This window comes from Acipenser ruthenus, chromosome 3 (genome assembly GCF_902713425.1).
Source record: "Acipenser ruthenus chromosome 3, fAciRut3.2 maternal haplotype, whole genome shotgun sequence".
Lineage (NCBI taxonomy): Eukaryota > Metazoa > Chordata > Actinopteri > Acipenseriformes > Acipenseridae > Acipenser > Acipenser ruthenus.
The window spans coordinates 2,767,570-2,792,906 of NC_081191.1; the positions used below are offsets into that span (position 1 = coordinate 2,767,570).

The 25,337-nt window shown below is 37.8% G+C and overlaps 1 protein-coding gene across 2 annotated transcripts in view; it reads left to right on the forward strand.

Moving 5' to 3' along the window:
* The first annotated feature begins 3,771 nt into the window (after positions 1-3,771).
* Positions 3,772-25,337, forward strand: part of LOC117435255 (DENN domain-containing protein 3-like) — a 36,152-nt gene continuing 14,586 nt past the window's right edge. Inside the window, exons 1-15 of one of the 2 annotated variants that reach the window (XM_034058272.3) lie at positions 3,772-3,998; positions 8,944-9,184; positions 10,588-10,867; positions 12,533-12,648; positions 13,390-13,529; positions 15,866-15,977; positions 16,384-16,503; positions 16,845-17,063; positions 17,289-17,404; positions 19,724-19,879; positions 20,744-20,840; positions 22,337-22,440; positions 22,971-23,146; positions 23,496-24,020; positions 24,810-24,905. In XM_034058272.3, coding sequence (XP_033914163.3) covers positions 9,101-9,184; positions 10,588-10,867; positions 12,533-12,648; positions 13,390-13,529; positions 15,866-15,977; positions 16,384-16,503; positions 16,845-17,063; positions 17,289-17,404; positions 19,724-19,879; positions 20,744-20,840; positions 22,337-22,440; positions 22,971-23,146; positions 23,496-24,020; positions 24,810-24,905 — 2,341 coding nt within the window. In that variant the 5' untranslated portion in view covers positions 3,772-3,998; positions 8,944-9,100. The remainder of the gene's footprint in view (positions 3,999-8,943; positions 9,185-10,587; positions 10,868-12,532; positions 12,649-13,389; positions 13,530-15,865; positions 15,978-16,383; positions 16,504-16,844; positions 17,064-17,288; positions 17,405-19,723; positions 19,880-20,743; positions 20,841-22,336; positions 22,441-22,970; positions 23,147-23,495; positions 24,021-24,809; positions 24,906-25,337) is intronic. The other variant, XM_034058273.3, reaches the window with a different exon arrangement.

The window sequence follows — 25,337 nt, forward strand, 5'->3', positions numbered from 1 at the left end:
GAAATACCTGTACCATGAAATACTGCACCCTGTACCATGAAATACTGCACCCTGTACCATGAAATACTGCACCATGAAATACTGCACCCTGTACCATGAAATACCTGTACCATGAAATACTGCACCCTGTACCATGAAATACTACACCCTGTACCATGAAATACTGCACCATGAAATACTGCACCCTGTACCATGAAATACTGCACCATGAAATACTGCACCCTGTACCATGAAATACTGCACCCTGTACCATGAAATACTGCACCATGAAATACTGCACCCTGTACCATGAAATACTGCACCCTGTACCATGAAATACTGCACCATGAAATACTGCACCCTGTACCATGAAATACTGCACCCTGTACCATGAAATACTGCACCATGAAATACTGCACCCTGTACCATGAAATACTGCACCCTGTACCATGAAATACCTGTACCATGAAATACTGCACCCTGTACCATGAAATACCTGTACCATGAAATACTGCACCATGAAATACTGCACCATGAAATACTGCACCCTGTACCATGAAATACTGCACCATGAAATACTGCACCCTGTACCATGAAATACTGCACCATGAAATACTGCACCCTGTACCATGAAATACTGCACCCTGTACCATGAAATACTGCACCATGAAATACTACACCCTGTACCATGAAATACTGCACCCTGTACCATGAAATACTGCACCATGAAATACTGCACCCTGTACCATGAAATACTGCACCATGAAATACTGCACCATGAAATACTGCACCCTGTACCATGAAATACTGCACCCTGTACCATGAAATACCTGTACCATGAAATACTGCACCCTGTACCATGAAATACTGCACCATGAAATACTGCACCCTGTACCATGAAATACTGCACCCTGTACCATGAAATACTGCACCATGAAATACTGCACCCTGTACCATGAAATACTGCACCCTGTACCATGAAATACTGCACCCTGTACCATGAAATACTGCACCCTGTACCATGAAATACTACACCCTGTACCATGAAATACTGCACCCTGTACCATGAAATACTGCACCCTGTACCATGAAATACTGCACCATGAAATACTGCACCATGAAATACTGCACCCTGTACCGTGAAATACTAATACCGTGAAGTATGTTTTTGTCATGTTACAATGAAAACAGTTGTTTGGAAATTGAATTAAAAATAAATACTGCGCTGTTTAAAACCACACTTTCCTGTTCTCATTCTGTTCTGGAAAAATAGGCCCTTTGCTGCCCTCTAGTGATTCATAACGCAGTACTGCATGGCAGGAGAGCTTTCACCCCCAAGGGCTCAGGGTGCGTGCCTGCCTGCTTGCCATACACCACGTTTCCATTGTGACTCGGACCCTACCCGTACGACTCTTTGCGGGTCCGGTAGTACAGCAGAAACTGAGAATATGACCCCAAGATAACTATCAGAGACTATTCCATCTGTAGCCATAATAGGAGCCTATTGTATTTTAAAATGTGTTTTTTAATTGGGTTTTTATGATATTAACATCGTCAGACTAGACTTCTCATCCTTTCACTCAGCGCCTTCCTATTAATTACACCGTGTAACAATTTTTTTTTTTTTTTGTTCCTGGGTAGTAAGTGTTATTTCCTAATTGCTTATGCCTCAAAAGTATAGAAAATGGCTATTATTCCCCACAAACTTTGCTTTTGTGACCAGGACAGTGATATTGTGAAATTTACCTATTTTCCAGAACATTCCAGATAGATTCAGTGCTGAGTAAACTTGGAGTAACTTCGAGAACTTTCTAGAACTTTCCAGTAATATGAATAGTAGTATAAATACAGGGGCCTTAAGCCCACCAGTTCAGTTTAGTTCCAGCTGCCTAAGTGTATACATATCTGGATTTCTGAGATGGCATCAAGGTCATAGGAGACTTCAAAATGGTGGCATTCCTGATGGGTCTCCAAGGCGGTTTTACCAAGTTTCCCTGCTATCTTTGCCTTTGGGACAGCAGGGACACCAAGGCGCACAACCACAGGCGGGACTGGCCACAGCGGACCAAGTTCTCTGTGGGGAGGAACAACGTCAAGTGGGAGCCACTGGTGGACCCACGGAAGGTGCTGATGCCACCACTGCACATCAAATTGGGCCTTATGCAACAATTTGTCAGAGCTCTAGATAAGGAGTCGGCAGCCTTCAAGTACCTTCAAGACTTCTTCCCTAAGCTGTCTGAGGCAAAGGTCAAAGCCGGTGTCTTCATCGGACCACAGATAAAGAAGATCCTGGAGTGCAATGAATTCCCCAAGAAGCTCACTAGTAAGGAGAAAGCGGCTTGGAACAGCTTTGTCGCAGTGGTTCGGGGCTTCCTGGGCAATCACAAGGCCGAAAACTATGTGGAGCTGGTTGAGACTCTGGTGAAGAACTACGGCACAATGGGCTGTAGGATGTCCCTCAAAGTCCATATCCTTGATGCTCATCTTGATAAATTCAAGGAGAACATGGGAGCGTACTCGGAGGAGCAAGGCGAGCGCTTCCACCAGGATATACTGGACTTTGAATGCCGCTACCAAGGACAGTATAACGAGAACATGATGGGAGACTACATTTGGGGGCTGATTCGTGAAAGTGATTTACAGTATAATCGTAAATCTCGAAAAACTACTCACTTCTAAATCTTTTGTAGTCATTTTTGTATTACTTTAGTATAAATACATGTTAATTTGGATTCATATGTTGTTTTTTTCTGACTTTATGTGAACGAAAAGACACAAATTTGTCCGTTTTCTCATTGGAAATAGGTAAATTTCAAAATATCACTGTCCTGGTCACAAAAGCAAAGTTTGTGGGGAATAATAGCCATTTTCTATACTTTTGAGGCATAAGCAATTAGGAAATAACACTTACTACCCAGGAACAAAAATTGTGTTACATAGTGTTACCAAACCAAAGAAAAAACATCGCACTGAGTTACAGTATTATCTGCGGTAAAATGAAGAGAAACGCAGTAAGCACACACCTTTGCCGTTAATCAGTCCACGTACTACTATGTACTCTAACTTGTCTAAGAGACCATAGGCATTTGTATTATTAATTTTTTTTTAAAATTATTTTAAATGGTGTAAAGATGATGCCGTTTCTACAAGTTTTTAAGACATCAAGGTCAATTGTTGGGATTTATGTTCTTTCTACTTATGTTACAATTTATTCCCATGTATTTATTTTTTATTAAAAAGTCCCCTAGGTCCCGCCTACCTTTTCTTCTTTCCTTGGTGTTTATTGCTGTTAACATGCAGTCACAATTAATAATAACAATAACAAAATAATTGCATTATAATCGGTGGACGGGCACTACATGTCTTAAACGCACTCCACTGGCTACTGCTCGTTAGCGCTTTGATTAACCAGTAGGATTTCCCTGCCGTCCAAACTGATATACATAAAGCTAGTGATCGACACCTCTGCGGCGGTGCAGCATTAATATCCAGAATATATATTTCCTCCGGGTCCAAAGCTAGATGAGTGCTGTGCGTGTCATTTATGAAGTGCAGCCACATAACAGACACGTCGCTGGTCACAGCAAAAGTATACCTCCTACGCCTGCCCCTTATATGCGAAGAGGGTAAACGCTATATCGCCCAATAGAAGTGGGTACACACAGTTTACCTCCCCATCGACTACACCACTGGATGAATGTTAGTACATTATTGTTCAGGGAAAGAAAGGTGCGCGTTCACGCTGTGCAAGAAAAATGCACACACATGCGCGGGCACGTCGACGCGCGTCACAGAGAAGCAGGAAGGAGGAGCTGCGCGAGAGAAGCGATACCGTTCCGAAGCGAGGGAGCTGCAGTACTGCGGTCTGTCATCGGGTCTGTCTTTTACACTTCATTAAAGAGGTTATATCGCGGTCGCTCGGTATAATTACCAAATTCAGCTTTACGAAACCCCATCAAGAACGAAGCAGCATACTTTCTTTATGGATCTGAGGTGAAGCCGACGATATCAAAACTCAGGTTAGTACCGAATATGTAACGTAGTGCGAAGTGTATCTGACTGGACTAAGAAAGACAGAACCACACACAAACCCTTACCTGATGAATTAAGTGTACGATGACAATGTTCATCTGTATTTAGGATAATATGGACAATATGGTTGAATTAAACATGCTGAGAATTATTTTAAAAGAAGCACATGATTTGATAAAGTGGTTCTTATTTATATATGTTTATTTTTATATAGCGCCTTTCATAGTGGACCACCATCACAGAGTGCTTTACAGAGGTAGGCTGTGAACTGTGCATTATATGCAGAGTCACTTACAATAGGACGTTGATTTAACATCTCATCCGCAAGACGGAGCACAGGGAGGTTAAGTGACTTGCTCAGGGTCACACACAGTGAATCAGTCAGGGGCAGCGGTGGGATTTGAACCGGTGACTTTCTGGTTACAAGCCCTGGACTTTAACCACTGACCACACTGCCTCTATCTATCTATCTATCTATCTATCTATCTATCTATCTATCTGTCTATCTAGTGCGTATGTAACGCCAGTGATTTGAATATAAAAAATAAATACAAATACAACGTTTTTTCCCGTCTGCTGTGTGGTAAATTCACGGATTACACAATACGTGCGTACTGTAATGATGTAGTAAATCTAATAAAAAAACAACAAAAAAAAACGGGATGTGTTGTGAGGACTGCGACCAATAATGTACATGTCGTAAGAATATTAAACAAACCAGCAAACAGAAATGTGGGGTATGTGTTGAAGTATTTCCTCTAGCACAGACACTGCAGTACACTGTACCTAAGAACAGGTGACTTCTGGTCATATGATCTCTTCTGTAAGTAGCCAGTGAAATGGTGTATGTATTTCTTAATTTATTTATTTTACAGCAACACTAGCTTTTCAACACAGGTACTCCTGTATGATGATGTAGTTTGTGACAGATAATGACTGCAGTGATACGGGACTACATACACGATTCTAGCCTAAACTAATTTAATGTGTAATCCTAATGCAACAGTCAGTAAATCCCATATAGTATGATACTGCCCCACAATCGTGGCAATGCATTGAAGCAGGTCGAAAAAACAAACCAAAAAAACAAATGGCATCCCTATCATATCGTTTTGCATGTGGTGTTAGCAGATACAGGACTAATTAATAATAATAATAATAATAATAATAATAATAATAATAATAAGCAGAATGGTATTCGAACAGTTGGATTTAGTTGCCATACTGTGACTTGTTTAAAAAAAAAATACACTAGTACATTAATATTGCAAACTATTTTTTGGTCTCATTACGTCTCCAAGCTGCAGCGAAACCACAGGTTGGTCACTTGTTCATTTTTTCAAATATAATTTTGCCTTCCTTCAATTCCTTTGCATTGTGCAGGTTTATGGGAACAAAAAAAACTTAAGTTAATACGTTCATGATTTCTGTAAACAATGGAGCTTGTGGTTATTCACAATGAAAGGAAGTCGGAAAGGAGGAGTATATTATTGTTCCAAGTAGTTTGTTCCAAGTTTCAGTTCCCAATTTACAAATACATTTTCTTTATAGAAAGCAGGATTGTGTTCAAAGGCGTTGTTATGTATGAGCTTCAGTCACCAGGGATTGATGAAGTAAAAAGTCTTCCCACAGCTGTCTGCTCATCCTTTCCATGTCTTCACACCCTAGACACACCTGAACTCTCTCGCTGCTGTATCAGAGTCGGACACAGCTCTGTCTGCTCATCTTTTCCATGTCTTCACACCCTAGACACACCTGAACTCTCTTTCGCTGCTGTATCAGTCGGACACAGCTGTCTCTGCTCATCCTTTACATGTCTTCACACCTTAGACACACCTGAACTTTCTTTCGCTGCTGTATCAGAGGCAGACCCCCTCATAAGCATTGTGACATTAGCTGTGCCGCCATCACCTTGTTCAGTCTGGCTTTGCCACACCTAACTCCTGGGGGATTTCCACACGCCTGATTTATAATTCACACAGCACATCCAGCAGAACATTGCATGTGTTCTACAGAGTTTTACCCCATAAGAAATCACACAGTCAAAAAATCAAGGACACTGGAAAAAAAGTAAATGTATTTCTTTATATCCCTGTTAAAGATGCACAGAGCCCCATACAGGGTTAAGAAATGTTCCTGCATATATATTCAGGGGTCCAGCATGTGGAGATCAGATTCAAAACTACCACAGTACGGACATGTCTTCACCGTTTTAACTAGTTAGTTATTAAAAAAATATAATAATGTTTTCTTCCTTTTTTATTATAGTTTCAAGTGTAGCCAAACCTTTAGGTGTAGAGTGTTTTGGAATTTCGTACTTTCCAAACGATTTTAAAATAAGTAATACAATATTTGTTTTTTTTACTTGTGTTGTGCTCTGTACCTATTCATTTTATAATATATATATATACAGTACTGTGCAAAAGTTTTAGGCAGGTGTGTAAAGTAAGAATGCTTTCAAAAATAGACATGTTAATAGTTTATATTTATCAATTAACAAAATGCAAAGTGAGTGAACAGAAGAAAAATCTACATCAAATCAATATTTGGTGTGACCACCCTTTGCCTTCAAAACAGCATCAATTCTTCTAGGTACACTTGCACACAGTTTTTGAAGGAACTCGGCAGGTAGGTTGGCCCAAACATCTTGGAGAACTAACCACAGTTGTTCTGTGGATTTAGGCAGCCTCAGTTGCTTCTCTCTCTTCATGTAATCCCAGACAGACTCGATGATGTTGAGATCAGGGCTCTGTGGGGGCCATACCATCACTTCCAGGACTCCTTGTTCTTCTTTACGCTGAAGATAGTTCTTAATGACTTTCGCTGTATGTTTGGGGTCGTTGTCATGCTGCAGAATAAATTTGGGGCCAATCAGATGCCTCCCTGATGGTATTGCATGATGGATAAGTATCTGCCTGTACTTCTCAGCATTGAGGAGACCATTAATTCTGACCAAATCCCCAACTCCATTTGGAGAAATGCAGCCCCAAACTTGCAAGGAACCTCCACCATGCTTCACTGTTGCCTGCAGACACTCATTCGTGTACCGCTCTCCAGCCCTTTGGCGAACAAACTGCCTTCTGCTACAGCCAAATATTTCAAATTTTGACTCATCAGTCCAGAGCACCTGCTGCCATTTTTCTGCACCCCAGTTCCTGTGTTTTCGTGCATAGTTGAGTCGCTTGGCCTTGTTTCCACGTCGGAGGTATGGCTTTTTGGCCGCAAGTCTTCCATGAAGGCCACTTCTGACCAGACTTCTCCGGACAGTAGATGGGTGTACCAGGGTCCCACTGTTTTCTGCCAATTCTGAGCTGATGGCACTGCTGGACATCTTCCGATTGCGAAGGGAAGTAAGCATGACGTGTCTTTCATATGCTGCAGTAAGTTTCCTTGGCCGACCACTGCGTCTACAGTCCTCAACGTTGCCCGTTTCTTTGTGCTTCTTCAAAAGAGCTTAGACAGCACATCTGGAATCCCCTGTCTGCCTTGAAATTTCTGCCTGGGAGAGACCTTGCTGATGCAGTATAACTACCTTGTGTCTTGTTGCTGTGCTCAGTCTTGACATGGTGTATGACTTTTGACAGTAAACTGTCTTCAGCAACCTCACCTTGTTAGCTGAGTTTGGCTGTTCCTCACCCAGTTTTATTCCTCCTACACAGCTGTTTCTGTTTCAGTTAATGATTGTGTTTCAACCTACATATTGAATTGATGATCATTCGCACCTGTTTGGTATAATTGTTTAATCATACACCTGACTATATGCCTACAAAATCCCTGACTTTGTGCAAGTGTACCTAGAAGAATTGATGCTGTTTTGAAGGCAAAGGGTGGTCACACCAAATATGGATTTGATGTAGATTTTTCTTCTGTTCACTCACTTTGCATTTTGTTAATTGATAAATATAAACTATTAACATGTCTATTTTTGAAAGCATTCTTACTTTACAGCATTTTTTCACACCTGCCTAAAACTTTTGCACAGTACTGTATATATCCAGTATATATATATATATATATATATATATATATATATATATATATATATATATATATATATATATTATAAATTCTGTTTGTTAAAATGTACTCTACTGTAACAAAACAAACAAATCTTCACCTGCCCTATTTTAGGCTTCCATGTCATTTACAGTAGCTTTTGTATTTTTTACAGTAAATTGTGTATCTTATTTACTGCATTTAGTATGTGTGTGTCTGCACGTGTGTGTGTGTGTCTGCGTGTGTGTGTCTATGGTTGTGTGTGTGTCTGCGTGTGTGTGTGCCTGCGTGTGTGCGTGTGTGTGTGTGTGTCTGCACGTGTGCATGTGCGTCTGTGTTTTCAAATTTTGTAAAGGGTATTGCATTTTTTTTAAATGTATATAATCTCAGTTTTTGTACAGTAGGAATGTATTTTCTAGAATCGCCAAACAGTATCCTTCCACAAGATTGCATATAACAATCATTTCACATGAACCAGGCTTCTGCTTTTTATCTTGGACATGTTACAATATCAATTGCTTATGTTCACACTTGCATAATCTCTTTTGAACTTCATTAGTGTAAGTATATATGCATTACCAGGTTTTGAGTACAGGAAATAAGAATGGCAGGAAAGGATTGTGTCTGTGTGTCTGCACTTCGATACCACGGTTCTCAAATAGGAAGTAAGTGAGCTGGGCTGATCGCATCAGTAGGCAATAGAGAGAGTTTCATTCTGTTTTAAGTATCTTGGTCACATTTTGGTAAACATGACACCTACATACAGTAGGACAATCTTGTAGCAAAATAGAAAATGCTATTATTTAAATGAATGTTCTTTTTAAAAAGTTATTTTAAAATATTTACATGTCTTTCATTAAATGCCTTCAAGGTAAATACAGCATGTGTTACTGGTTGACTTTTTTCTGTTTTATTTAATTCATTTTTAAATTCCAGATACACATTTGTCAACATCCCGGTTGGAGACGAAGAAAGATTTTTCACTACTGAAAAGAAGTGTGAAGTTCGAGAGGGGATTGTGACAAGATTGTATTGGGTGTCTCCAGCCATGAAATCCAGAATCCAGTGAAGGAGGCCCTGCTGATCTGTACTGATGGCAGATATTCTCCCCACCAGTTTACTGGAAGCCTGTGTGGTAATTGGAGCTTCAAATGAAAAGCTGAAGGAAGTTCTCCAGGTAAATATGTATATTCAACAAGTCACGAAGAACCAGGGGCCCGTTTCACAAAAGTGTGCGTCTGGTTGTTATAGTGAAGTTAGACTGTATTATTATTATTATTCACGTAATGATTGCTGCACGCCATTGTCACCAGTTTAAAGCAAGGCAATCTGCACAATAGTGCTGTTATCATACTGAAGAAATCGGGACTTTTGGTATATGATTGTATTTAATAAATAAACCGTGTTTGTTTTTACAACTTGACCTTGCCTCAGTTACTGTTATTTTTCACCCACATAACTTTGGGTTACACTTCATAAATAAATAATTTTGTTTTGTAATTTAAACCTTTTGTTAACTGGTATGTAAAAAAAAAAACTGCAGTTATACCTCCATTTCAGCCCTTTGTGTGTGTGTGTGTGGGGGGGGTTATAAGGTACAGACAAGGTCATATTGTCATCAGAATGTTTTACCTGAGAAATTCGTTTAATAAAGTGTACAGTTCCACAGCGAGCTAGTAGTATGAGCGTCCTGGTACTTCCTAAAACAGGATCTGCGATGGAAATTACTACTTGCGGCTGCTGTGTGGCAGTCGCAGGTTTCTGTTGAAAATCGGTGATGTCGCAGCCGTGCGAAAGTTTTATGAAACCCCGTTTTTATTTGCAAGGTGCTGGTGATTGCGAATCGTTGCAAATCGCTTTTGTGAAACGGGCCCCTGGTTTAGTGGTTTGGAGAACAGCATTAAATATTCAGATTTTAGTTTTTCTTGATTTACAGTAGTGCTCTGCTGAGCAAGTCATTAAATAATGGATTATGAATATGGATACTGTTGTTGAGTAATCAATTAATCATTTTTAATTGAGATCATTTCATTTTTTGTTTTTTATTATTGTTTTGCACATATCTTTTTTTTCTTAAAACATCAATACAATAATCTAATGAATGTCCTTCTGTGGGGACTGCCAGAGAAGTGAAACGGAAGTGTTGCAGTGCCACTAGCACGGTTACTTGCTTGTGCAAAACCAGTGCAGTGTGAAGAAATGCAATACAATTCCTCTGTTAATGACACATATATTCAGCACACTTCATTTCATTAGTCGCTGTATCGAGCAAACTCTGAGAATTATTTACCCCCCCCCACCAAAAAAACACATCATTCATTATTGTATGTTTTCTTACAAACACAATTTACTGTACTGTTTTTGTTTTGTCCAAAATGTCCCACTGCTAATTTACAGTATAGGTTATTTACTTGTATCTAGAATCAGAATAAGGGAATCCACTTATTTTGCTGCCAGTGCATGTATATAGCTGTATCCTACCAGAATAAACCTGCAATACTGACATTACAAAAGACTGAACACATGTTCTTGTTGTTAACGGTATGTTTTAACAGTATATGGTTTTGTGACTCTCTCCAGGTACATCAGCATGGAAGGAGTGGTGACTTCCCACTCCTAGACCCAGAGGTTTTGCAAGTTCATGTCCCTCCCTTTGTGACCAAAGAGGATCTGGTGTCAGGATCCCAGACTCTCAGTAACTTCAACAGGACCCAGAGGCGACGCTCCTTCATCAAGAAGAAGAGAGAAAAGCCTGTTGCAGCATTGGAGAGCAACAACGGGAACAATGATCCTGTCACAGAAGACATCAGCGTCCCAAAAGACATTGACCTGATTGGGTTACCTCAGCTTTGCTTTCCGGGTAAAGACACAAAGATAAAATCAATTCAGCTTTTTTTTTTTAATATACAGTATGCTAAAAGAACGCCGCTGTTATTGTGGTAAGGGCGGGCATGGGTTTGTTATGGGATCCTGTAGCTGTTATTGTGGTATGGGCGGGCATGGGTTTGTTATGGGATCCTGTAGCTGTTATTGTGGTAAGGGCGGGCATGGGTTTGTTATGGGATCCTGTAGCTGTTATTGTGGTATGGGCGGGCATGGGTTTGTTATGGGATCCTGTAGCTGTTATTGTGGTATGGGCGGGCATGGGTTTGTTATGGGATCCTGAAGCTGTTATTGTGGTATGGGCGGGCATGGGTTTGTTATGGGATCCTGTAGCTGTTATTGTGGTATGGGCGGGCATGGGTTTGTTATGGGATCCTGAAGCTGTTATTGTGGTATGGGCGGGCATGGGTTTGTTATGGGATCCTGTAGCTGTTATTGTGGTATGGGCGGGCATGGGTTTGTTATGGGATCCTGTTAAGGACCAGAGAGGCTTGGTTGTCTAGCAACCAGGTAAATACACCTCAGAAGCTGTATGAAGTTCAGCAATGCCATGCCTGATGATGATGTTAAATCTGCAGTCTCTTGAGCAAGATTTATGTGAATGTTTCTTGCTTTTCTAAGATCATAGTTATTGTTGATTACAGGTCATGATCATTGCTTTTGTTGCTATTCCAAGATGTTTGTTGTGCGGTTGTTATTTGGCCATAATAAAATTATATATATATATATATATATATATATATATATATATATATATATATATATATATATATATATATATATATATATATATATATAAAATACTAGATATATAGGTCACGCTTTATTTTAAGGGCCGTTTTTTGTTTATTAACTGTTAACAAACAGATAATAAACATGTTCATGTACATTATTTGTTTTCTGTTAACTGGTAGTTAATAATATATAATAGGCCAGCTAAACCTGCAAACACCAATCAAACACCAGAGCCCTATGGATGATCAATACCCAGTCGATCATATGCTTGAAATCGGTTCAAATTGTTACTGTAGTAATGTTTAGCAAATTAAATCAGGTTTTAATAAACAAAAAAATGGCCCTTAAAATAAAGCATGACCTACATATATATATATATATATATATATATATATATATATATATATATATATATATATATATATATATATAATATGTGTGTGTGTGTGTGTGTGTTTTCCATGCTTTATATCAATTGAACAGACCCTAACAACGAGAGAGAGAGATAGAGAAGGTGTCGTGCTGGTAGCTGTATGCTTGTACTGGTATATCTGCGGATATCTTTTAGGAAATACGATAAAGCATCTCCTGAAAATATTACCAAATAGATTATCAGGATCTGATCATTCTAGAGTAGAGTAGCTTGAAATATTGTTTATGGAATCTTAAGTTTCTTTTCAGTTGAAATGCATTATGGTGACTTCCAGTATAGGAACAGTTTTCCTCCAAAACTATGGAATTTAACTGTCATCAGTATAGTCAGTGTAGTCCTTGAGACAAACCAGGGTATCAGTACAGCGCTGTGACACTGCCGGAATGGTAAGTAAATACAGACATTCAATTAGGTCTGTCTCTTTGTGTCTATTTTGAATGTGCTAACAATGGGCTTCCCCATTTCTGTCAACAGGGGGCCTGCAGGTAGCGAATGAATCTAAAGCAGACCATTTCCATTTCCTGGTTTTCACAGATGTCTTTGGGAACAGGACATATGGCGTTGTGGTTCAGCACTACAGGCCAGTGCAGGTGCTGCTGCTTTTACAGGCTTACCATTACTTGCTTGACCTGAACATTGCTGCACACTGTAAACATTAGCCAAGTCTTCCCTGGATTATGTTTAGTTTTCCATGCAATAAAAAAGCATGTTTTTGTGTTTAACCATTAACCATTTGTTACCAGAATGACTCCATAACATAAACCTTTACTGTAACTTTACAAGAAACACTGAATGTACTTTAACCTGTGGTCTCTTATTGTCTAGAATAATGGGTAGCGATATCAGAGAAACGTAGGTGATACAGCAAAAACTTCATAATGTGCCCAGTTTAAAATAGTTTCCTATAGTAGTCTACATTTATATAAAATTGCTTTAACTCTATGTTGCACACTTCATAACCAAAACAAACCTGATTTAAATTGGTAAAATCTCAAATGAATCCTTTTCAAATAATTAAAAACATGATTACCGTAGCATGAAAAGTATTAGAGTATATCTTACTTTAAAAACAAAAATGCAATAACAGGTTAATTGTGGTGTTCAAAGTGCAAAGAACTGCATTGTCTGTAACTTCATATATTAATACAATATAACCCTTTTTATACAGTTTCATAAACACTAAAAAGGCTTGTCTAAAGGGGAATGCTTATGACCACCAAAACTGATAGTGGTTAAAAATGTTTGGGGCACACTGCATAAGAGGTGCGTTTCAGTAGCTGTGTGCCTAGCAGAATACGCTACACTAAATAAACAAAATGCACTCGTTTCAGTTCCCCCACGATGGAAATCACTACCAGAATGGACAGGTGCACTGGACTTCTGCCAAGGCTCCAAGACTGTACGCTGCCGTTGGCATATGTGTCATATCTAAATATGCTTACTACAATGCCCTGAAGGACTGTCTTTCCTGGTAAGATATGCAGTGTGTTATAATGAGGACAGAATACAAATATTACTTTAAGTTTCTTGTTTATTTGATCATGATCATGAGTTTATTCATATTTTTTAATATGTTTGATTCAGGAATCAAGTTTATCTATGGACTTATCTACGGAAAGACATGTGTGGTTTATCTTAAACATCATGCCATAATGGGCCTCTATTCATAAAGCACTTACTTAAATATAGGTTGATATTCATTAGATATTCATTAGATCAGTGGTTTTCAATCTGTGGTCCACGGGCCACTGGTGGTCCACTGGCTTCCTTCAGGTGGTCCGTGGAAAGGTTACATAATTACTTAAAGGAAGTGGCAGCATAATTTATAGATCCCATTGCAAACCCAAAATTTGAGACCTTAAAACTCAGCTACAGAAGCAGGAAAAAATAGCATACATGGATAACATCTCCAAGTTAAAAAAAAAGTTTAAACTCTCCGTCATGTGTAGTTTTAGAGTGTCTAAAATGTATTCATTACTCTGGAGTTTTCATGTATTGTGCGCAGCTTGTAAAGTAAGGGATTACACACAACAGGGCATGTGCTGTGTTACATTAACATACAGCTGTAGTTGAGTTGGGGGCAGACCACACAGCAGTAAACATGTACATTACTATATAATAAATCAACAGACCACACAGCAGTAAACATGTACATTGCTATAATATAAATCAACAGGCAACACAGAAGTTAATAATTTATTATTATTATTATTATTATTATTATTATTATTACTAACAACAGTTTCACATAGCGTTTGTGTATTAATCATAATTGTGGTTGCCTTCAGCTGTGTTTACTACTCCTGACCGCTAGGCTGAAGCTCCTACACGCCCCTTACTCCTGCTCTCAAGCTGAGTAGTTTACGCGTGGTGTCTCCTCATCTTTTGCCTTTTCAGAATGCGAATATCTTCTGCGTATCTGTGGGAACTCCTATTTTTAGCCAAACCACGCCTACTTTTAATCCTGCGCGCCCTGAAGCGCGTGTCTGTGCTCCATATGTGTGTGCGCTCTTCTCACTCTCGTTCTAGAATGCGAATAGCAGCTCCGACCCAGCATAAACTGTTCTTCAAGATCATAAATACCCTTACAAGGCGCATAAGTCCTTTGAGAATATGCCCCTAACATTGCAGTTTATGTCAGCACTGTTTACAGAGCAATTGAGACCAGCACAGAGGTTAACATAAAAAAAAATGGAGTACTCTTGACCAGCCAAATTAAACACTGAAGCACATAATTATCGTAACAGGACGTTTACATTTTCAATACAAACTGTTTTTAAGTCGATTACCATTTCTTTATATTTCATCAAATCAGTAAAAACACCAGCTGCCCAAGCATTTGTGTGTTCTTCGATTTCATGAGATTGTTAAAATCTTTGTGTCTCATTCTACTGTCATGCATCTGAAAAGATCAAATGTGACGAAAGGAATGTCACTCATTTAAAAAAACTTTAAAAGACCTCTCACAACAATGTGTGTATTTAATGTGTGAGTTTAATATGTTGTATATTGATAATTTTATTAATTGAACTCTGATTCGGCAAAAATAAATTCCGCCGTGCATTGTACTATTTTGCATGGTAAAAAAATCAACAGCCAATCAGCGTGCAGCATCCAAACATTCCGTTTTATAAATAAAGATTATAGCTGGAGATTCAAAGCTCCGACTGTGCTGGTGCCCCATGTATTGTAACTTGACAGATTATTAATTCACCTAAATCAGTTTCCTAAGTCAGTTTTTTTCCCTCTTGGTAAATTTGTGTTAATGAAAAGTAAACTAGAACCGTTCTTTAAAACTCCAATTTTAAAATAACTTTGCTCACAGAAACAGGCCCACCCACTGCATTAAAACAAGTCAGCTGTACTGTTTATTGTGTGGTCTGCCGAGATCAAAAAAATAATTTTGATGGTCCGCGAACAAAACAGTTTGAGAAGCACTGCATTCGATTGTTCCAGATTGTTGTTCCAGCTGTCCAAACACTCATTATAAAACCATAAGAAGTAGACGGACGTTTCAGTTGATGCTTTTACCAGTGTATAGAAGTGATGCTGACATTGGTTGGGCGGTGGTTAACATTTATACATTAGGCATCCAAAACTTGTTATCTTGCCACTGTTGTGTGTGTCGCTTTACAGTATACCCATGTTACAATCCCTTTATTGCTGTATGTTGCCTCGTTAATGTTAAAATATGGCTCCAGAACAGTTTATTAATGTATTTTTAAATGTATGTTCTGCTTCACACCTCCGAGCAATCTTTTCATTTTGCATATCTTCCTCAGTCATTTACTTGTGTGTTTTTGGCAGTTTGCTCCTTCAGCTCAAGTCCTGCAGAGGCAATGATTTTGAAGACAAAGTGAAAGAATTTGCTGCAAAATTGGCTTTGGTACCAAGCCCACCTCCTGGGCAGCTACATCTGGTAAGAACATGTAACTGCATACACATGGAATGAAGATGAGTGTTTGTAAATGCAATAGCGAATGAAGTTGGTCAACAAAGGGGTGCCTATTTAGAGAGTACATTTGAGAAAAATATACAGGATACTCTTTCTCTTGCCAGGAGCCCCTTGAAATGAGATGTGTATCTCAAGGGTTCGATCCTGGTTAAATAAATACATTTGTAAATTTGCTTTAAACTTTTATGCTGGTAGCTAAGCATAGTTCATTTCATATTGTAGACATAACAAGCAACTGTTCAGCAGCCAAGTAAGAAAAGTTGCATATTGGAGTTGATCATGCTATTTTTTTTTATTATTCCTGTGGTTGGGTGATTACTGATACAGCACTGTAATCCCTTTGATCACTGTCATCTAATCCTAATTTTAGATGTTCAACATGAAGCCGCTGCAGATAGTGCTTCCGTCAAGAGAAGATCTTGATAGCCCGGTTGTTGATTTGGATCTGCATCTTCCGTTCTTGTGTTTCAAACCCAAGCAGGTTCTGCAGGTTTGTTTGCCTGTTTCTTTTATTTATTTAATTTTGTAATAATTTTTCATTGAACATAAATAACATATTTAGTGCAATATCTGATCTATTTATTTGTAGATGTATCTCAAACTGTAGTTTTATTTTCAAACAGTGAAACATTGTGACAGAATGATGTTTTGATCACATTTACCATGAGTAGTACATATGTCACACATTTCTGCAGATGGAGAAGTGCTTATCCAGTTGTCTGGATGAATTATGCAGTGCCTTACAGCCTGAATCTCTTTATCATCATTCGATTCCTTTCCTTGATTTTACTAGACTAATAATACATGTGTTTTTTTGTATTCTGTTGACAGATAATAACGTGCATTCTAACAGAGCAGAGAATTGTCTTGTTGTCTTCTGACTGGGCTTTGCTCACGCTGATTGCAGAGAGCCTTGTATTGTTTATTCATCCACTTCAGTGGCAACACACCTTCGTGCCGATTCTGTCCAGACTGATGCTGGATTTTGTAATGGCTCCTACGTCGTTTCTCATGGGGTGCCATGTTAATCATTTTGATGAAGTTGCTGCGGTAAAGTTTATTTATTTATTTTAATGCTGAATTTCCAGTATTTATATATTGACAGATTATTGTTTGAAAACCGTACAGCTAATGACATTTTATTGTAAATGGAAGATTACTTGCTTTTGGTATAATGGTACGTTTGTCGTGTATTTGCGTAATTATTCCAGCAAGATTGTGATTCCTTTGCATTATTTTGATCTTTATGTCTGTATCTTTCGAATGGTATTTTAGGAGACGGATGACCTGATTTTGATAAATATTGATAATGGATCAATATCATCCTCCTCTTCCCGGGAGCTCGATATTCCTGATGTCCCTTTAGGTGCTGCCGAATGTTTCATGAGCAGGTAGGAAAATGTTCTGTATTGCTTTTCAAATCTAATTACAAGCACTTTATGAGGTAGGGCTTCTGATTTTTGGTGTTTTACCCTCCATTAACCCTTTGCGGTCCATTTATTAATCGCGCGTCAGGCACGCCAGGTCTAATTAATTTTCACACGCGCAGTTAATTTTATACGCGCTGTTTAAAAGTATTTTTTTTCACAGTCAAACAGGTTTAAATGGCCCTGCATATCAACAAAGCACACACTAGGCATCTCCAGCCCCGCCCCAGCCTTTTGTTTGCTATAGCGTTCAGCTGTGTAAGAAATAAATAATAATAATAATAATAGTCGTACATACCGATCGATCATCTCCAGATCACTCGTTTTATCACCAAACTCCTCAATAATGCGATCCAAGTCATTATTTTATTACTATAACATCTGAAAAAAGCTCTGCAAATGTCCATGATAGTCTCAGTGCGCTGACGCACTTAGCCAGCTTGTTTACTATGGACGCCCATTATCTGATACCTGATACCATGTATGACTATTCATGAAATACGCCTTTTTTTTTTTTTTTTTTTTTTTTTCCGACTTGTCTCGGCTCCTGTCGCTACCACTCGGCAATTGAATGGGTTTCTCGGCTTTTTCCGGAGAAAAAACGACTAAACACCCGTTTATTGCGTTGCTATAATGATGTCGGACCCAGTCCGACAAAGGACCTGTGAGGAATAATTGCAATGTCGGACCCAGTCCGACAATGGACCGCAAAGGGTTAAAAATTCAGTTGATATCTGTTAAGCCATTTGTGTATCTCAATCACAACTGAGAAATGTGTTAACCCTTTGCGGTCCATTGTCGGACCTGGTCCGACATTGCAATTATTCCTATCAGGTCCATTGTCGGACCCTGTCTGACATCATTTTAAAAACGCAAAAAACGGGTTTCTATTAGTTTTTTCAGCGGAAAAAGCCGAGAAAACCATTATATTGCCGAGTGGGAGCGACAGGAGCCGAGACAAGCCGAAAAAAATAAATAAATAAATAAAAAGGCGTATCTCATGAATAAGCATACATGCCCCTGGCATTACAATAGGGGCAGGTATAAGGACACAAGCTATGTGATACCACACCAGCGCACAGAGGCTATCACGGACATTTGCAGAGCTTTTTTGAGATGTTATAGTAATAAAATAATGACTTGGATTGCATTATTGAGGAGTTTGGTGATAAAACGAGAGATCAGGAGATTATCGATCGGTATGTACCACTATTATTATTATTATTATTTATTTATTAGCATCTGTGAAAGCGATAGCGAACGAAAGGGTGGGGCGGGGCTGGAGATGCCTAGTGAGTGCTTTGTTGATATGCAGGGCCTTTTAAACCCATTTGACTGAAAAAAAAATACTTTTAAACAGCGCGTCTAAAATTAACTGCGCGTGTGAAAGTAAATTGGACCTGACGCACACTTAATAAATGGACTGCAAAGGGTTAATAGTAAAACTGATTTAATTAAAGAAAAAACAATGGGCTTTTAAATGGTCAGTCTTTTTCATTTAAAAGCAGAAGCAACTCCTCTTTAGTAATGTAAATACAGTTACGTGTAACGATTGCAATAAAGTGTGTCCAGCATAAAATACTTTTATTTTTCATTATAGCTTTATTAAAGATTAGTCGATTATTAACATGCTTCTATCTCATTCGTATGTTCGGCTTGTAAAAGGCTTGGACAATTTTAAAGCCAATTTAGTTGTTTCACAGAAAAACCCTGTAAATTAAATCAATTTTACTATTAACATGTTCTTAGTTGTGATACACGAATGGCTTCACAGGTATCAATTGAATTCTTAAAGGACAGTAGAAAAGTCAAAGTAAAAAACAGAAAATCAGAAGTCCTATTTATAGGTTATAACAGAATCCAGAATTACAATTAAAGGTAGTGAAAACCTCTTTATGTTATCAAGGTTTTGGCAATGCCAGACAAGGGTGGGCACACCCAGCACTGTCTGTAGGCATGACACTGGCGTAGTTACTGCAGTGAAACTCAGCTGCAGTTTTGAGTGACAGCATGAGTAGCTCATCTTTTGTTCCTATATGACAAAATACAGTCGTATTCTTAGTGGTGGCCAATTCTTTATAGTTTATAATACAATATGGTCTACTATATTAGACTGTAGTGTTTTGGGCAGCTATTTATTTATTTATTTTTTGTTGATAGTTGCCTTTTTAGGTTACATTTTAATATTATAAATAAATACATTTACTTATTTAATAAATATATATATTTGATTTGTTGGAAAGCTGCCAACAACAAATGCTTATTCTCCCTTAACAAACATAGGCTTAAAGGTGTTCAAATGTACTACGACTTGAAGCTCTCTCACCTGGGCTCCAGTACAGAGCTGAATGATTTACGAATGCAAAGGAGGCAGTGGCAGCAAAGGCTGAACTGGCAAATACAGCAGGTTACCTTGGAGTTAATTGTCAATATCTTCAGGTAGGTGCTGTAATAGACATTTTCCTATTGTAATCAAAACATGTTGTTTTTTAATACAGTATTAGAATTTCTAAAGGCAAAGACTAAAACATCCACAAGTTACAACTAATGTTGAATTATTTAAAGTTTATAAAGTTCTACTGGTATGTACATGGGGATATGATATATGTGTAGTTTTCTAAGATATCCTGTCACAATTTTTTCTTTCCATTTTTAGAAATTTTCAAACAGTTTGTGTGAATTCTATAGTTTGAGAAGTTGCCCTGCCAAAACTTTAACGCATCATATATGCATTGTAAAGTAAATGCATAGATAGGAAACTTAACATTGTACAATTATGCATGCAGTGACTGAAGGGGATATTAAACCGTTTGTGCTGTGCTTGTGTTTTTAAATATAAGTAATCTAAAATATTTTATTATTGCTCACCTCCCCTACTTTCCCTAATCCCTTCAGTCATTTCCCAGCCATATGTGTTTCATTATAAAATCTGTACTTCTGTGAGAATTTCTTTTTTTTTTCTTTAGGGTTAAGTTTCCCGTTGATTTGTCACATTTATCATCCTCCAAAGAGCAGTTTAATACAGTCCTCTCATGCATGCACTCTGCCGTGTGGCATTTGTTTTTAGTTCCTGTTTTTTCTTTTCAATCTGATACTGATGTTATTACTTAACAGCTTCACAAGTGTTAAATTTGCATTCACAGGTGAATAATCTAAACAGCTGTGTCCAACCAGTATAGCTCCTAGTGCTACAAGTATTTTAAAAACTTTAAGCAACCTTATAAATTAACATAGATATATATATATATATATATATATTTTTTTTTTAAATCGAGCATCACATGACATCTTTTCTTTATTTAGGGAAGTCAACGATCATCTCAATTATGAACATAGAGTTTTTAACAGTGAAGAATTTCAGAAAACCAGAGAACCAGCAGATCAACCTTTTTACAAGATGGTAATTTACTGTACTAATTATGCTTAGTGATTGGATTCAGGGGACGTGTATATACCAATTACCCCACTGTGCACTCTGCAGTGTTTACATAAAATAAGTATTATTTTACCTTTTTTTACCTAATATATTTGTAAACATAATCCCAAATACTTTGGTAATATAAGTCACATGGGGAATGCATTTCCCAACTTTGCGTTTGACAGAAGAGAGAGAATTTTTGATGCAAACATATATAATACTCCCTCTGCAACAATGCTGGTTTTCTGTTCCCACAATACACCACTCATTTCAATCAGGGCACCACCTTGCAGAAGGAGGAACACTACGATCGTTCAAGAAAACATGATATTCTCCTGGAGAGTGCTCCGAGTGAAAGTTGGGAAATGTTCTGTATTGCCCATTTGATTTTAAAATGATCGGGATTATGTTGAAAAATGTATTTCTGTGATATGGACAACACTGGATACAGCAAAAGTAAAGTCATGCATTTATAGCTAACACTGCAGGTTGTTCTGTAACACTTTAAACCTGTAATAATAATAGTAATTGTTTATAGCAAAGCTTCTTAATGTCCGTTGTTATGTTAAGAATTTGGCTATATATATATATATATATATATATATATATATATATATATATATAGTCTTTAAACATCCTTTTTACAACATAATCAGTCCAATGAGATACCAATCAAGACACTAGACAGATTTTCAGTGTACTACATGTTTGTTCATCACACCAGTAATAATAGTAAAATGCTAAGTGGAAACCTTGGTCAAATGAAATGGACCCTGAAACATAACAGGAGGTTTAAAAAGGTTTTCATAAAAACTTGCCTGTATTCATATAGCATACAATATAAATGTAATGTATCCAATTTTCTGTTTTGCAGTTTCAAAGACAAAGTTTGAATATAATAGTGAAAAAAAGTGCAACTGTTTTAGATTCAGAGGGTTCACTAGAGAGTTTCTGTGTGATTGCTTTCATGCATCTGTTAGTCTGGTTATTATATCAGGAAGGGTGAAACGGAGAGCCGGCCATCACAAGTCATGCTTTAGTGTTGGACTCAGGAAGTAGCTGTACATGGATAGCTCTCTTACATTCTACAAACTTAAAAACAAAGTAATTTACTCCCATCTTTTAAAGGATAATAAAAATAATAATAATAATAATAATAATAAAGGAGAAAAATACATGTTAATGTCTCAAAGAATGAAAAATAAATATAGGAGTAAATAACAGACTGGTTAATACAAAGCAAAAAAACGGGATGTTTTAATGTAAGGAAGAACTCATAAAAATACAAATGTTTTGGAGTGCAGGATGCGCCCTATAGTCTGGACGTCGCTGAAAAACAATAAAAATAATTGGCAACCACTAAATTAAAAAAAAAAAAAAATACAAATGTTTTTATAAAAATACATAAAACTTGTTATTGATTAAGTAGAAGTCTTTTAAAGGTGGTGATGACTTTGTGACATTTATATAAATTGCAGGTGCTGGAGACGCACATATTTCATTCGTTTCTTAAGGCGCGGTTGAACAGAAAGATGGACGCCTTCACTAGAATGGAGTTAAGTACTCGATCTGAAGCACACAGGTAATTCTCACAGTATAGAGATACCATACAGTACAGTAAAGTGCTACGGGTTGTGGTATCTGTGTGCAATTCTTATTGTTATACATATAAATATTACTTTGTTTTAACCTAAGCTCATCGGGTACTTGCAATATGAATGGTGATGATGACTTCTTAGCTTTTAAGTGTTTTTTTTAAATGGCTCCAACTGTTAAAATAAGACAAAATGTTGTGCAAGCAAAGTTGTTCAAAGCCCGCAGAGCTCCACTGGAGTGCCATTGGTAGGGTTTACACAAGAGCTTTACTTGCATTGAATTGAATTATATTGACTGTAGCATTGCTCACCCAAAGCCAGTGAGTTAAGGATACAATTTGAAAATGTATAATATTCCAATTTTGGGGGTTGATGGGGGGCTTTTAATGATCTCTGGCAATTTTACTTCATTTTCTAAAAAAAAATTGTTACAGCTCCCCCAAGATTTTGGTCGGTTCCACTCATTTTTTAATGTCAACAATCAAACCTTGTTGTTCTGTTTTTTCCCTCCCTTCAGGATGAAACTTATGCTTGAATCCCCGCGAAGACCCACCATGCAAGAGATGGCTCGGAAATGCAGCAGCCCGGAGAATCGCTGCTTCAAGGGAATAAGTATGCCTGATCTTGCAGACCAGAGAATTCACGACTTTCCAGTCAGGAAGAGTTCACTGAAGAAACTGGAGTCAGAGACTGGTAATAACTTCAGTTCATCTACAAAGCTATCTAACTATCTGGATTTGCAAGTTGTTGGTACAGCCTTTGAAATGTAGCTCAAGCTGCAGTATATCGCTGTATACCTGCAGAGCACCATGTGTTGATCACCCTTCTATTTTTTTTATATCTAGAGAACAGGAAACTCATGAGAGTGCTGGAATCTAGGTCAGGGTCTCCAACCTTTTCTCTAGTTAATGGTTGTGATTTTGATCTGTTTTTCATGGACACCTGTTCTGAGAAAACCCAGCCAGAGTTCAAATTAGTAGTAGTACTTAATTGTATAATATTGGGTATGTATGTTACTTACTCTCTTACTATGTTCTTGCAGCACTGAAGATCCCACTGAAACCTATCAAAACCTGTAAACTTCCAGACTTTCCTTCACCCTTAGTTTACCATCATGTCCAGTGCTATTACACAGAGTGCATTGTTCTGCTGAGCAAGGCTGTCTCCTCTGTTCCACCCGAGAGCTCAGCACTGCTCGCCAGGTACTACTACCTTCGAGGACTCATGAACATGATGCTTGGGAAACGCTTGGATGCTCTGTCTGACTTCCAGAATCTCTACAAGACTGACATAGGAATCTTTCCAGCTGACCTGGTGAAGAAGCTGGTGGATTCTCTGGCCCAGGAAGAGTGGCTTCAGGCAGAGAAACGGTCAGAGCTGAAACGCTTAATAAGTAAAGTGAAAAAAGACAATGAAACGGGCTTGGTGAAATCTGACGATCGTGTCACAAACTTTGCGCTCCCGAAAAAACACATGCAGCTGGACGATTTTGTGAAACGAATTCAGGAATCTGGGATTGTGAAGGATATTGGTACTATTCATAGATTGTTTGACGCTCTTACTGTAGGTAAGTGAAAAAACCATCAGGCGGACATTTCTAAAAGGAAATTGTTAACAGCTGGGAGGCTATGGTATTGGAAATGTACCGTAAATATTAGCTTTAGGAAGGAAAAGTAGAAATATAGCTTTAGGAAGGAAAAGTAGAAATATCTATATTTCCTGAAAACTCCGGAAAGCCTTATAGAATTAGTAAAACTTAAAAATCGAATGGGAAGTTCTGATCATGTAATTAAACCTGTTGTACACATTGTGGAGTTGTCAATGTTATAACAGATGTAGTATTGCATCCCTCTTCCTCAAAGGGAAGGGAACATGATTAATAATTCATTTTTCCCAATGTTGCTCTGTTTGTGGTAACACAGGCTCTAATTTGTATCCAGGACATTCTGCAGACTGGTATGCTTTGGATTTAGTTGCCTCTGTTTTCCTGCTACCTATTACCTTTTACACTTTCTGGCTACATAGTGAAGTAATGCATTCTTCATTTATTGCTTAATTTTCTGAAAATCCTTTCCCCATCTTAAAAGTTAATTGAATTGGGCTTTATGTTTGCTATTAGTAGATGTGGGACTATTGGGTGCTTACTGCAAACTCTTATGAATTAAATGACTGGTTATTCAGTTGGCATTTGCTGCCTATGATTACTGCAACATTGCTGCAAAACAATCACATTTTTAATCTAATAATAATAATAATAATAATAATAATAATAATAATAATAATAATAATAATAATCTAAGCATAGATGCATCGAGTAATTACCCTAATCTCACTGTCCCTTAATCCGCTTCATTAGAATCATTTAAGAGTGGCTTTGGTGGGCAAGGTCTGGATACAGCAATGAGGGTGGCACCTTCGCAATCTGTATTTTACGTTGATTCTCATCTGGATGGTAAGCATAGAAGACTAAATGCTTTGCAAGTCTTGTGTGCAGCAATGCCATGGGAAGAGGAAGCGGTATCTTAAATAATGGCTTTGGGCTTCTAGTTGCATCTTTCACCCTATAGTATGTATTGGACTTCATCTCCCAAGTTCAGTTGCATTTTGCTTTTTGCTTTGTTCCTTTTAACATACTGTACTGGGTGATTTTATTCAAACTGCCCATTACAATTCTCAAGTGTTTTACTCTAAATTATTAGCAGCACAATTTGTTTCTGAAATGAAAAGACAGTAACCTCAATTATAAAGCCAATTTCAAAAAAATCCTTAAGACTACATACACAACATCTGAGCTGTTTATTTCTTGTTTTGTAACTTAATTGGGAGCATTTTTGCTTTTTGAAAAAAATTATGCTTGTGACGATATGGAGTAAAACAAAACGTA